Here is a 15,985-nt window from a genome sequence, read left to right as displayed (position 1 = left end):
AATCGAAGATTCAGGAACAAGAATTGAAACAAAATGGGCCCCTGTTTTACACATAAAGTACTATGCTTTGTAATATTAACATTATGTGTAAACTGTACTTTACTACGGAAAATGTTTAAAGTAACATGTCCTGGACAATACAGCCTTTGCATTAAACATACCCGTTTGAAAGTGGTACATTAGCAAAACTGAGCTTACTATAATGTATGAATTACTAAGCCAAGTACACAATCAGGTCTTTCAGAAAGCCGAAGTGGACTTTACGCTGGTTATGGAGGTGTTTACACTTCCAAGTCAACGCGGACTTTAATGCCCACAATTTCTTTCAAAAGCACAAAATATTCAGAAAGCTGTCATAAGGTGTAGCAGTGTAAAAAACTTCTTTACGATCGATGTAATTTAAAGCCAAAATAAGGAACCTTCATTTGATATTTAGGATAGAAGCATGTATATTATGCAGTTGAGAATTACATTATGCAAACTACAAAGTTTTGTCCAAACAAAGTCAGACAAAAACTACTCAGGCACTGATAAATGGATAGAATGAATACTACAGGTCTGACATTCTGTGACATTTCTTACTACAGCTTATAACAAAATGATATAGATAAAATAAAACTAAGATTTACAATCCACAGCAGAGCTTTATTTTCAAAAGATAAGCAAAACTAAAATATGAGTCGACTTGGGTCCAAATCAAATAATCTTTATCATTTAGTTTTGAAATATAACAAAATTAATTCCAGAAAAATAAACATATGATGTTACACAGTCATGACAACAATAAAATCAAACCATATGATAAATTCGCATGGAAATGTATTATGCTTGTAACAGTTCCGAAAATGTAAAGTACGAGTTTGACTAAGTGGTGATTTTTTTTAAATTTCAGTAGGTGTAATCTTTATTTTCTGTGTTTAAACCATAATACATTTTCATGTACTGACAAATTACAATAAATGTATATCATTAAAACCCTATTTAAACTAAATGCAAGTACTACTTAATTAAGGCAAAAAAAACAGACTACATGTATAATTTGTTTGCACATAGATCTATTTCTGTCTGTTTGACCAACACCTGTAAGTTTCGATGCTCACCATACAGAAGCCAACTTCGTTTTCGATAAAAGAATTGGCGAAAAAAACCAACAACAAACTAATCTTGTGTTTTTAAAATATCCATTACAAAATATGTTTGATACATTTAATGACGGCTATATACCTCCGAACCCCTTGTAAATGTACATTGCTCAAACCATGTGACAACATAAATTATTAAAGAATGTGACTGTGTTCTTCTTCACTTATGCTAAAAAGGTAATAATCAAATACATCGCTTTGTTTATCGTCTGATTTACCAAGGTTCAGAGATGCAAAGCGAATAGTTAATATCTCAGCATCAGAACGGTGAATTGTGGTAAATTAGACAAAAACATTACAAGGTGTATTGTTTATTTTAGCTCAAACATTTTCAATAAATAATGATATATAACACGCTGAGCTTCATCCACCAAACAACCTGACGTCATTTGCATAACTGACGTCATAATAGACGTCATTATGTATTCTAACTTGCCCGCATGTCAACCATTGTCTAACACGATCTGATTCATTTTCCTGTTAAACAAAGAAGGATGAAAACAGTGAATTATTATACAACAATTCACAGTTCTGACGTCACAATTATTACGCCATGGAGTCAAACGGCATAGCGGCGTGCTGGAAAAGAAACCGATTGAAAACGGGCAAATATTTAATGAATGCCGTGAAGGATGTACTTTAAAGTCTTTTGTAGGCCTAACGTGTTAGAATCGAAATAATATATCTCATTTAGTGATTTGCTCTTGAATAAAATCATTGTTTGTCCTTCAGATGCGTATTATCATATCACTCGGGCTGCGCCCTCGTGATATAATTCCTTCGCATCTGAACTCCAAACAATGATTTATTCAGCGACAAATCACTAAATGAGATATATTATTTCTTAAATATAAACGCTTGACTTTCTTCTTTACTAACCGACAGGCAAATATAAGCATGTTATAAAAAATATCAACTGGCACTTTGTAATTACGAATAAAGCTCACTTATTGTTCCTCAAGACAGATAAAGTAGGTGTCGGGCACGTATCGTAAACTTTGAATATGCCATTCCCTTATTCAGGTCAAATCTTCATTTGTGTTGCTTTTTGTCAACATTCCGCCTTTATTACATAATAAAGGAATTTTTACTTGGAACCCAATCAGTTTATAATACAAAAAGAAGTTTACATTAATTGATAAAATAAGTAAATAAACAATACACAATTATGCTCGCAGTCAAGCCTAATTAAATAGTGCCCAAATCACCATAAATTTGATAATTCAAGGGCAATAACTCTAATGAAAATTATCAAACCAGAAAATGTCGACGATATGCACACCTAAGCCTGACAATGGTCTTTCTTGTGAGATTTGGTGAAAATCTATACAGTGGTGTCGGAGGAGTTGCGTTGACAAACTTTGTGACAAACAGAGAGACATTTACTCAATGTCTCATACATGACATGTGGGAGACATAATGACAACTGTTACCTGAATTATTCAAGGTTTGGTTAAAAAGTTAATGTGATGTTCTCGGTTTAAACCTCTTGGATTAGAACTAGAAGAATTTAATACATTAATTGTAATTAAACAAATGTACTTGATCAAAAAGCTTCATAATACAAGAGGACCATAGCGACCTAAGCCTCTCGCCTAACCTTGACTATTTGACCGACACATTGAATAGTTAATGGTAACAACTGTATTTAGTATAAAAACATAATAACAGGCAAAGTTATTTATTTATTTTGCTGTGTTTAACGTCGCATCGACACGATTAAAGGTCATATGGCGACTTTCCAGCTTTGATGGTGGAGGAATACCCAGGTGCCGCTTCGTGCATTATTTTACCTCGAGCGGGCACCTGGGTAGAACCACCGACCTTCAGTAAGCTGGATAGCTTCATTCTATGACCCTTAAGAGGCTCGAATCAACATCGATCAGGGCAAGTGATTTATAATCAGCGACCTTAACCACTCGGCCACAGGGGCCCCTCACAACAGAACAAGTGCCATCATTTTAAAAGAAAAATTTGAGGACATCTTACAAACATATTGTGGACTGAGTTTTATTCAAGGTCTGCAAAGCAACTCTTTAAATATATTTCTATTTTAGCTCTAGTGTCCCAGTAAGGGGTAAAGTGACTCATTTGAAGAACATTAACAGCGGACTTTTTTAGAATGCTACAGACCAAATTTTGCGGAGAAGTCGATTAAAGATATTTATATATTTGTCGCTAACGACATGTATCCTCTTTAAAGGGACCTAGTGTGAAAACCAATCAAGCTGTAGATAAAACAAGTGACCGAGTAATGCGATGGCAATGCAGAAGTCCCCTACCGACGGAAAACTTTGTATGCGAAACAATATCCCATCAAGGGGAACATTTGTGTGCAGAACTAAGATAACACATCCATGCAGATAAAAGTTATGGTCCCTTCGATTCATGTGAGGTAAAAAGTAATGTGATTTTGAAAAAAAAAAAAGAATGTGTTTTTATGTCACAATTTTAAGGAAACCGCTCACTTTTGAGCAGTAAATACGCATTCTTAAAACTATCTTCTACAAATACACGACTTTCATCGTTTAGCATAAAATGATAAATATCTTTACTGTAGTATACATATTTACTTATATACAGTGTTTGTAAAATCATACTTGGCATTTCTAAATATTTTAAAAAGTAGTTTAAATATTTATACGAAATAGTCCATCTATATATGTAAGAAAAACAATATTCGTATCTCCGAACACAGCAGCACCTCTAAAAGCTTCTGCTGTATTTTAACAATATGTTACATGTTTGATGGAGATCAATTTTGACACCAACTATACACACATATAAATGACTTAAAATATTACAAAAATACATCACTCTCATATTTACAAATAGTATGAGCCGCAGATTATCTATGACTAAAACAATCAATAGTACAATGAACCTTATCCCAAAAATGAAACATATTTTAAGCAAAGTAAAATCAGAAAATCAAAGGAAGGACACATGCATTTTAACATTATCTTTAGGCACTAACGATTCAATGTATATCAAAACAAAACGCCTCATTACATTTTTTTTCATGTCTTTCTAGTTTACCGTTGTATTACTGGTATTTAAAAAAAAAGCATCAGGTTGTTTGTCATTTGAAAACCAAGAGAAATATAATTAGAATGTTAAATGAAAAGATCTTTAGGCAATAAAATACTAAGTTGTCATGATATCAGGAAAAAGTGAATACAGATATTTGTTTCAGACTTAGTAGATATTATTCATTTTGTAAATATATATTGATTTCACAACATTAAATTATATTACATATGCAGATAATATAAGAAAAAATAAAACAAATATGTTATAACTGTTCAAAGCATGAAAAGCATTCAAAAGGTAAACTCTCACTCTTTTACAAACCTGACAAAGATATGTTACTTACTTTTTTTTCTAAAAAATACATGTTTTTTCCATTGGCTTGATAGATCCATACTTGCTTAATACGATTTTGCTACAATGTTTTCTTTAGGCGAAAATACCAATGATTAAACTTCTTTGATTGTTTATACGCGGAATAACGAACACATTAAACAAGGCCCTGAATGGGCTAAATGTTAAACTTGTGAGTTAAAAACAGAGTAAATAACTGCATGAATACCAGAAACAAATAATTAAATTCTTTTAACTTCAAGTATTGAATTTTTCACTTTGTAACAATTCCGACCTCTGCATCTAAAATTTCGTTTTTTTTTCTTGTCGAAGTTTGAATCAAAACCATGACAATAATTTTTAATTAAAACCATGACAACCGGAGAGGAAATTGTCTAAGACAATTAGAACGTACATAAAAACTGACGAACGCTGAATTGCGTTCATAAATACAAAAATGGGACCATCAATGTATTAACGTCACAGCTAAGTCAGTAAGATTGCTTATATTAATAATGGCTGGAATTATATTCCGAAAAACAATATAGTTCATAATAAGAGAACATAATAACTTCGAAATAAACAAAAATCTAACTTTCAACCGATCACTCGATTTTAAGGAACTTATATATATACAATATTATAGAATATCACTGTACTTTAAGCAAATATACACAATTATTTCTTTTTTATGCAAACATTAAAAAAGTGCAACAAATAACAAACTCTGAGTACCTCCGATTAAGAAGAAGATATGTTTGGATGTATTTCTTGTATATAAAAATACATATCAATTCCCGAAATTTGTCAGCGTTTAAGTTTTACACAGAACTTACAGAACTTGCGAGCATTGTTTTATTCTCTTTTACATTTATATATACTTGTATAAATTCAACTGAGCCATATTAAATAACTTGCTTCGAAATAACAAAAAATCAAACAAACAAGAAAAAAGGCGAACAGCCATATAATTATCTCATAATTATTTATTAATTACATCCAAGATTTAAACAACTACAAACTAGTATGAAACATTCCACAACTTCTTAAATATTAGGCCTAAAATAAATTTAAAAGCTGGAGTCTAGTAAAAATGATTATTGCATGCCCAACAGGATTTTCTCGTGCTTTTCCGGTGCTAGAAAAAAAACTCATCTTACACCCAGGGATATTTCCTTTTTTACCCGCAACAAGTGAAAGATTCTTATATAACTGACAAATGACTCTGACACGTATTCATTTGGGAAAACATGCCCCGCTCATGGCACCACTATACAGTAGCCTTTGTCTATTTCGGTATAACTTCATATAGTGAGATCGTTTCTGTGAAATCATATTAAACTTTAGGTATACATTTGATGAGAACATTTTTACATTTTCTATACAGTTATGAAAGAAAAAAGAAGGGCGCTATCGTCGTTTGAAATTATCTAGGGTTACAAAACTTGCGCGCCAAATGAATGTTCTTGAAGGTTACTTGATGATCTGTCTGTGCATATACAGAAATCTGAAATCTTTGTTCTTTATGTAAAGACTTCAGCTTCGAGAGAGGAATGGATTCGACAATCAAACAAATATATTTAAGACAGATTACATTATCTTTTGCTAATATTATTCCAAATTATTAATACCAACAACATTTAGTAAACATGAACGAATGGGTCGGAAATTATATGGGTATGCATCAACATTAGTTCATACTGATTGTGTCAGCTTTTAGTCTCATGCAAAATGAAACTAAACCAAAAAAGAAACCAAAAAGAAACAACAAAAAACCTCACCCCATAAATAGAACAACAACAACAAAGGAGACCGGTCACACCGATGGATGCTCCCAAATTACTGTACCGTAAGGGGCTTTTCAGTCACGGAGGTTGTGTTAAGGATATACCTGTGAGGTAGAAATATACAAACGAAGAACATGTACTTTATTTGAAATCGAATTTATCTATTGCAGAATAAAGCAGTAGACTTGATACTTAATGAAGTTGACAATACATTGTGGGTAATGTAATATATAAATGTCCGAAAGTAGCATGACAGTAGTCTTTTCAGACTTTGATTAGGGTTGCTAAACAAATGTAAAGCAAATGTATACACTATCAAGAAAGAAAACTATACTCTTTTTAAAGTAAAAGAATGGGATCTGTCCCGTGAATAAAATCCATCCAATTTTTATCAGGATTGGAGTTATGCTCTTAGCAAACATTAACAAAAAGGGAGATAATTCAAAGATGGTGTCAGCAAGAGTTGTGGTTCTTTAACACTGCACCCCTCTCATTCCACTATGAATATGTAAAGTATCAAGTCAATACCTTACATAATATTCGAGGTATTCTCTAGACAAGGTTTTCAACAAAGGGAGATAATTGAAAAATGGGACAACCTAGAGTTATGGCTACCTGTCACTGCACTTTCTCCCACTAACCTCTATGGATATGTAAAGTATCAAGTCAACACCTTACATAGTATTTGATTTATGCCCCATACATGGTTTTCAAAAGGGAGATAATTCAAAAATGGGACAATCTAGAGTTATGGTTTCTTGTTCTCTCACTAACCTCTATGAATATGTAAAGTATCAAGTCAATTCTTAACATTCTATTTGAGTTATGCCCAAGAAAATGTTTTAAAAATATGGAGATAATTAACCATCTATAGTTATGGTTCCTTGTCATTGTATTCCCTCTCACTGACCTCTATCAATATGTAAAACCAATACCTTACACAATATTCGAGTTATGCCCCAGACAAGGTTTTCAAATAAAGGGAGATAATTCAAAAATGGGACCACCTAAAGTTATGGTCCCTTATCACTGCACTTCCTCTCAATGAACTCTATCATTGTATAAAGATACAACTTTGTAAATTCAATACTTTTTGAGTTATAATCCGGACAAGAAGTATGACGGATGGGCAGATGGACGGACAGACGGCCGGACAAGGTGGTGACTGTATGCTACCCCTCGTGATGCATAAAAACGAAGATAAACAAGCTTTAAGAATTATTGACTCAAGCAATGTTCCATAGGCCCCTATATCAAACACCATAAATTATTTCACAAAATGCATGCGTTAATTAGTCAATGTGTGAAGCACGAGATCCATGGCACAAAAAGAAATATGTTAAGTAACACACAACGACACTATGGAAATATAGGACTCAACCAAACAAAAATTACTGCAAAGCAGGTTTAACTGGATCTGATTATGAGAGATAACCTCTCGGCTTGTATGCATTTACATTTAATAAACTGAACCTGCAATGAACCAACATTGTGTCCAACCAAAAGAACTTCTTACGTCTTCTGTGCTAAATTCATCATTTATGCGCATTTCCCACGCACAACCTCAATTATCAAACGATTTTTAAAATATACCTTTTAAGCTGTTTCTTACAAAAGTAGATGAAGGAAGCAAATAACGCTTCGCCAAGATTTTTAAAGTTTTGTATCATTTTTATTATATCTAGAAGGTATAATTAGTTGTAAAGGTCTTTTAAATATCCAAACAGGTAGAAACAAAGAAACGTAATCACAGCCCTTATAACCACACCACAAAACATAAATAACCAAAAGGAATAAAATGTTTTGACTATTACTAATTCACAGTTAGGAATGTCTCCTGTTACCTTGTGACAAGATTTTGATAGCTGTGAGTAGTGGCACTCTTTAACCACTTAATCATACAAAAAGGTCATCATTTTTTTTTTTTAAAAGAAAGTTTTTTTTTATTAAAAACACTTGACGTTGTAAACCTTTGTAAATACCGATGATGAACAAAATATTTTCCCATATAGTAACTTATTTCATTCTACAGTAAAAAGCTCTATGGTCAATTTAGTTTTTCTGTTTAAAATTTAAAGGATTTTCTAGGAATGGATAGGTTTATATACCTTCTGATGCATGCAAATTAAAATTATTCAAATTTTGTAGTCTTTTGCTATTTTGCAAATTCATTATTCTTCACCTCAAGTAAATTGTTTATATGCTATTCCTCTTCCGTGGCGAAACATTCGTTGCTAAGTGTCCGTGACGGCGAGGGTCTGACTTCATTCTGCTTTTTTTCAATTGAGCGTTCTTGTGTTTGCGCCTCATGTATCATATGAATACATTGCATCATCACGTCATTCCTTCTCTTGGGGTCTTTGATTTTCGTAATTTCATTTGCGATGTTTGTTGCAAACAATAACTCGTCATTGTCTGGTAATTCGTGTTTCAGACCATCTACGTTTTCCTTATTAATTATACATGAATCATCCGTTGGTGAAAACGCTTTTGGTTTTCCTTTCGTCTTCTGCGTTTCTCCCACTGTGATACCGGTCGGTGAATTTCTCTCTTTGTGTGAACTTAAAGGAACCACTCTATCCTGCAGAGGTAGAATTTTGTATTAAAAAGTTCGTTTTAATGATAAATTAATATGCATTACATTTATCATCAAGTGTGTTTTAGAAAAATACAATATCTAGACATGAAACAATACATCTAAAAATTATGTTTATTACATGTTTGAGGTCGAGGAAGTGAGATAAGGTCATGTCATATTTTTGAAATTTGCTAGTATAATGATGTTTTGACGTTGACTTCATCTAAAGTATAGATGACGTTGATCGAATTGACCCTATTTTAGGTAAAGAAAGAAGGAAATTCGATGTTTAACAAAAACTCTAACATGTGATAAAAAGAATCTTACATTGTATCTTTCTGCATTTAACTACATGTATTAAATTCGTTGAATAAAAATGATCAAATTATTATTTCACTAACTCATGTAATAATTTCAACATGAATGTAAGATCATTGGACATTAAGAGATATTTAAGCATAATAAGCATGTGGATATGATAATCAATATATATAATAATGTGTCAGTTTTACACTAGCATGGCCATTTGATATCCATAAGCAGAAAGAATGAAGGCGTTGTAGAAAAATCCCTTAGTCACCCGTTAATTTTCACGCCCAATAGTAAAGAAATATACTGTTGAAATCTAAGCGAATTTAAATATCAGGAACACATTACAAACATGTTAATTATGTTTGATGCTGCAATGACTTGAATGCATTCAATGTATATATGTATTTTAATCATGCAACATTAACTTTAATTTTTTCATTAAAACAAATGTTTCATCGAAACAAACTATTTTCTATCATTTTTCTCGCATACCCTTTTAACAATGCTTACATGTATTCTGTCATTTGGTAGTCTAACGGTAGTATGTGCAACATGCTCATCCGACTTCGGTTCTGAAAGAAAGAAAAACCGATACAAACCGACATTTTAGCGCACTTATTGAAAAGCTGAATAACATTGTAAAGGATGTCAATACCACATTTTGCTTGCCGATTCATATCATATAACATTATCTAAACATCATGATGCATCATGTCTTATATTACAAAAAAGAAGAAATGGTTTTATTTGTCCTTTGGTGGCCCTTGGATTAATCTACAATTTTAAACAGTGACTATGAGCATTTTGTATTGTGGAAACTTAACAATAATTGATATATTTATTGACAATTCAACTTGGTGTTGAATCTTTCCAAGGATTAATTTATCATACCTGCTGCTTGGTCCGTTTCATTGTGAACAGGGGTTTCGTTATGAGACCGCATATCAACGTTGAACTCAGATGTCGTGTCTTTTTAAAAAATAGTTAAGAAAAAATGTAAGCAAGTCAAGTTTTCTATTTATTTTTCAAGCTTTTAAGAATGCATTCTTTAATCCTTTAATCTGTAATCACACTAATTAATAACAGCTTCATAATCATAAGGTATTATTAAAGTAGAACGTAAAAGTAAACTTATAATTTAATTCATTTTACCATGAGAAATCCGAATTTGGTGAACTATGAGCATGTTATATGATAATTTCTACTTTCATGTTTAAAATGTTGGAAAAAGGTGTTTAAACAGTCTTTAATAGTAAAATAACTATATAATCATTTCGTTACCTTGATTATGTGATTTGTTGTTGCCGGTCCCATTTATGTGTGTCTCATTTAGCAATAGTTTTTGTCCTTCGGAAACCAAAATATCTTTGTTTACATGGCGTTTTTTGCCTATTTTAGTAGCATTGTCCTGTGAAACTGTACATAAAAAAGCGAAATAATGATAACAAACAAACTCACAATCACAAAGGAGATGAAAAAATATTTAGTTGAAGATAAAAATATTTTGCACAAGTGAATACCAGGCGCGATTTTTTTCTTGGCATATTGTAAATATTATAATAGCAGCGTTATTGGTGTTCGGAAGTACGAAAATACTACATGCATATGTACATTGGATTTACTTTCGCGCAACATCGATTTGACGCTCAAACACATTTGTTTTGGAGGACAGGCTTAGCTACACAGAACCATTGACTTGTGTTCGTCGGCTGGGTACACTACCAACTTGAACCTTTTGAAACAAGTGCTTTTATTACCTCACGAATGGTGTATAAGATACGGGTTTGAAGCTAGATTTGGAAAATGAAATGTTGGATTTTAAAAAAGGGGTTAAGTTTCGACATTGCATTATGTGTACATAGAATGAAACTGGACATATGTATTGAAAACGAAGTTGAACATATGATTAAGACAGCTGGATAAGAAGAAGCTGCACAAGTGTATTTAGAACAAACCTGAATATGTGTTCTTAGAAATAAATATCATTCAAATGCAAAATGTATACAAGAGCGTGATGAAAACATTCTATTTAATGTAAAATTTGAAGTAGTTTTTCATTAAGTGATTATGTAAATTTTAATAGATCAAGTCCTATAACTGAGTATGAATAAGGCTAATGAATAGTGTGCCATTATTGATAATGTAAAGGCTAGGATTTCAAAGCGTGTGTTTGACGACTAAGTGAAGAAAATGCCTACACTAAGTCTACGTGTCTAAAGGAAATTGCTTACATATTTGATATTGTACTTTTACATTTCCTTTTGAGGTTTAACAACAAATGTAAGTACATTTTGCATGAATACGGCTACACTGTGTTTGAATATCAATGTTCAGATCTTAACACCTCAGAGAAATAAAAACATCCTACGCGTTTTATAACTTTCCTAAAACAAGTATGAAATCTTAACGTATTTTATAGTCTTACCTGATTCACTAGCACTGTCAGACACCTTTTTGGTTTGTTTGTCCGATTCACTACAAGACCGACCTCTTCTGACATGTCGTTGTGACTGTTTCTCCTTCACAAGCTTTGTTGGTAGAGATGTTTTCTTTTTATCTTGTATATCTTGACAACTAGTTTTTCCGCAACTCACGTCAGTTTTAGGTAGAATACCTGAAAAATATAAACAAAGTTTTATATGAAGAAAATATAAACGAAGTTTTATATGGAGTTTCGTCACAGGTAGGTTTAATGTTTTATCTGACTTAAATGTGTGAAATAAGTATTAACTTCACCATTATATATTTCCTTAATAGTACATGTAGTCCGCAAAATCAAATCTACCATTCATCAGCTGCTATTATGTTAAATAAGAAAAACAAATGGTAATTTAACGGTAATCTTTCTCTGGTGTTAATAAGTACATTATAACGTTTTACGGATAGATTATACACACTTTGGCTTTGTTGTTTGCTTTTTTGACTTTGTTGGTCGGCTGGACATCTCCGGTGATCCTTTTCCGATGTAACGGCACCCAAATCAATAATGTCCCAATGGCGCGTTTCAGTTCCCGTCCTTCGCTCTGCTATAGAAAAAAATGGTTTCAAGTAAATATATATCATTTATACAACATCCTTCAACAATGTCTGATACATTTATGCGCTGTACTTAAATCAATTTGAGTAACCTCGAACCGATTAAAATATGTCAATGCAAATATAACGTATAAAAGCCAATAGACAGATTTCTTACGACCTGTTTGCACGAATCGAAATATTTTGTTTGTAAATTACTATTTCTCTAAAATGAAAAACTCACATATTTTGGAATTATAGAAAAGACCTTTCTTACTGACTATGCCTTTACAGGGACCTGAACACTTTTGCACGCGTCAAGTCACAAAATTGTTAGCACAAATAAAAGGATCGGGCCAAATCAGATGGAAGGGAAAAGCTTAAAGTGTTAGAGGGAAGGAAACGTCAGATCGGAGACTGCAATAGTACTATTATTATTCCTAGGAAAAGGAGTATTTGTAATAGACAGTGGTTGCAGAGATTAACCTATAAGGCAGTGGATTAAATAAATGTCGTGATATCCTTGTCGGGGTGGAAAGTGGGGAGGGAGTTGGGGCCGCGGTGGGTTTGGCGAAATAATCTTTACTTGGGTGTGCAAATTGATAATTTGAAATTTTATCTATACTCAAGAGAAAGTCGGAAGTCAATGCGCCCGAGATGTTACCTGTACAGTTTTAGACAGTATAGCATTTAAAGGACACTAAAAGTGCAGCCAAAGGCGTAGCCCGTCTTTGAACCGCTTCCTTTTGGTCTGTTTGAGTTTTTGTGTATGGAAACAAGAAGAACAAGAAGGTTCTGGTATGCTATGGACTTGTGGGGTTTTGCAGCGACTTTATATTCGTGCAAAGGAAACTAAGGGTTTATTTCCCTTTTAGTTGATCTATTAATGTACACATGCCACAAGAAATCGTTTGAAATATCCATCTTTGCTGTGGTAACCCATTCTAGTAGTGTATTATGCATGTAGCACTGTGGAGGGATAGGATTTCTCCATTTTGTGACATATCAAACCTGATACTTGGAGGGCTTGAATTCTACATCCCAGTCCAACTCCTATTTTTTTTATGTGTAAGGTCATTTTGAGGGTATTTTAATTTCCGGCAGGGGTTTTGACATTTAAGAATGTGTCAAGTCCGGTAAGGCCTAATGGAACGTGGCATTTATCCTTGCTTTTTCAAAGATCCCATATAGCCGTTATATTCAATGCAATTTTCGACACACGAAACATTTGTACTTACAATTACACCGTTCATCTTTTGATTGAGATCTTACGTACTAGTGTAAATGTAAACAAATATTTTCTCAGTTTTTTTTCTCAGGAGCAGAAGGATACGTTTATGTTTGTTAATATATACAAGGATAACAGAATTCTTTTGACCTGATTGCATTTGTTAATATATACAAGGATAACAGAATTCTTTTGACATGATTACATAATGCTAACACCTAATTTCAATCATAAGATATATACATATATATGCTAACTCAAATAAAACTCCTTACCAGAAGTATTAACAGCACATACTTCAGATGAAGGAAAAAGTTCTATATTTCTTTCTCTTTCGTTGCCGATCCCATTTGTAGGCATTGGCATCACACAAATCTTTGTCATTTGATTAACGGTCATTTCTCGACTTTTTGCTACAGAAATTCCTTCCTCTTTCTTTACAATGTGTTTGGCTGCTTGGGACGGATTAGCTGTATTTGTATGGTTTACGATTTGGGACTTTCCATGATTAGTGTCGTCGTCAGATGTTTGGTCTGTATTATAATGATCTGCAGGTTTTATGGGTCCGCCCGCCTGTGATATTACGCCGCTCTTGCTTCTTTGTGATACAACGTTTATTCCTGTAAATGTTGACACAATACAATACCCATGTAGTCAAGTGGCGACGCACAGGAACGTAATAGATAGATAAGATATTTATTTCATAAATCCTGATGGTTGAGACTTCCTTTCTACGTATGAATATATTATTTAACTATATAATTAAATAAATAAAGTATAAAAGAAGAAAGTCTTTTAAAGCAGTATGTGGTATGCGCCATATTATGTCACGTCTACTAAAATCAAATTTATGAACACTTAGGCAGTGTATGTATGTATTTGTTTTAAAATAATTTTAAATCTATAACACAGTCGCATGAATTTACCTTTCTTATTCTGATTCGCATGATAAGAATCATTTGCGGTACATGTTGCAGGATGTTGGATTCTTACTATGGTATTATCTTCTAACGATGATTCAGTTCCTGTCCGCCCACGATCATTTGTTTCATATTTTTCCAGCTCAGCTGGAGGTTGGGCGTGTGACTCTTGGTCCGATTTATTTTGAACAGTTTGACTGCCTGAATGTTCTAAAATATAATTGTATGCATTTGGAATTCATCGTTGCATTACGATACATTCGACTTGTTCACTCCAAGAGTGTCAGTTACATACATCCTGAATGTTGTTAAATATGATATAAGGTAAAACGCATTTTAGAGAAATTAGCTGTTCGAATACTTATTTATGTTGATAGTGATGATAATTTTGAATTGATCAATTGAGAACTACTTGGAAATTTTAACTTTTGTCAGTTTTGTAACATGGATTAAATCTACAACACAGTCGCATAAATTTACCTTCTTTATTCTGATTCATATGATAAGAATCATTTGCGGTGCATGATGCAGGATGTTGGATTTTTACTATGGTATTACTTTCTAACGATGATTCTGTTCCTGTTTGCTCATGACCATTTGTTTCATAGTTTACCAGCTCAGCTGGAGGTTGGACGTGTGACTCTTGATCCGATTTATCTTGAACAGTTTGACTGCCTGAATGTTCTAAAATACAATTGTATGCATTTGGAATTCATCGTGGCATATGATACATTTGACTTACTCACTCCAAGAGTGTCAGTTACATTACAGCCTGCAATGTGGTAAAATATGATATTTGATTAAACGCATTTTAGACAAATTAGCTGTTCGAAAACTTATTCATACCGATAGTGATGATAATTTTGAATTGTTCAAGACAATTCTAACTTTCGTCAGTTCTAAACATTAGAACAGGTGCAACCTTCCACATGTACGAATTTGACTCGCTTTTTTTTGTGTCTAAGTATGTAGACAAGACATCAGAACAATATTGTAGCTGTGGTCTGACGAGGGTCTGGTATGTTATGGACTTAAAGTGTTTTGCGTTGACCTTTATATTCGCGCGAAGGAAAACCTTGGGTCTACTTCCGTTTTTAGTTGACCTACAAGAGTGTACATGTCAGAAGAAATCGTTTGAAATATCCATGCCAATGTACATTGCTGAGGTGACAGATTCTAGTAGTGTATTATGTGAGAAGTATTGTAAAGGGATAGAATGTTTTCTTCTTGTAACGTAGAAAATATGATGCTTGGAGGGCTTGAATTCAATATCCCAGTCCAACTCGAATGTTTGGAATGTGTAAGGTCATTTGGACGGAATTATATTTTCCGACAGTAATTTTGACGTTAAAGAATGTGTTGAGTCTGGCACAGCGCAAACCCTATATATCAATTATTTTCAATGTAATTTACGACACATGAAACATTTGTACTTTTGTCGGCTCAGATATCTTAGCTTTGTAACTTTTGTTCCAAACAATATGATGTAGTTGATAAAAACTCGTTCACTAGAATTACAACGTCCGTCTTTTAACTGAGATCTTAAATACTAGTATAAATGTAAACAAATATTTTCTCAGTGTTTTCCAAGGAACAGAAGGATACCCCTATATTCGTTTATACATACACGAATAACAAAA

The 15,985-nt window shown here is 33.0% G+C and overlaps 1 protein-coding gene across 8 annotated transcripts in view; it reads right to left on the bottom strand.

Annotated features, from left to right (window-relative positions):
* Window positions 1–631: 631 nt before the first annotated feature.
* Window positions 632–15,985, bottom strand: part of LOC128551988 (uncharacterized) — a 47,633-nt gene continuing 32,279 nt past the window's right edge. For 6 of the 8 annotated variants that reach the window (XM_053532963.1, XM_053532967.1, XM_053532969.1 and 3 more), the window contains 9 exons: window positions 14,826–15,029; window positions 14,352–14,555; window positions 13,701–14,045; window positions 12,080–12,208; window positions 11,608–11,796; window positions 10,464–10,598; window positions 10,074–10,151; window positions 9,693–9,754; window positions 632–8,873 (listed from right to left, as the gene is read on the bottom strand). In XM_053532963.1, coding sequence (XP_053388938.1) covers window positions 8,496–8,873; window positions 9,693–9,754; window positions 10,074–10,151; window positions 10,464–10,598; window positions 11,608–11,796; window positions 12,080–12,208; window positions 13,701–14,045; window positions 14,352–14,555; window positions 14,826–15,029 — 1,724 coding nt within the window. In that variant the 3' untranslated portion in view covers window positions 632–8,495. The remainder of the gene's footprint in view (window positions 8,874–9,692; window positions 9,755–10,073; window positions 10,152–10,463; window positions 10,599–11,607; window positions 11,797–12,079; window positions 12,209–13,700; window positions 14,046–14,351; window positions 14,556–14,825; window positions 15,030–15,985) is intronic. The other 2 variants (XM_053532966.1, XM_053532968.1) reach the window with 2 other exon arrangements.

The sequence above is a fragment of the Mercenaria mercenaria genome, unplaced genomic scaffold, assembly GCF_021730395.1.
Source record: "Mercenaria mercenaria strain notata unplaced genomic scaffold, MADL_Memer_1 contig_1911, whole genome shotgun sequence".
NCBI classification, from domain to species: Eukaryota; Metazoa; Mollusca; class Bivalvia; order Venerida; family Veneridae; genus Mercenaria; species Mercenaria mercenaria.
Note: the sequence above shows the minus strand (reverse complement) of the source record. Positions and strands in the feature narration are given on the sequence as shown.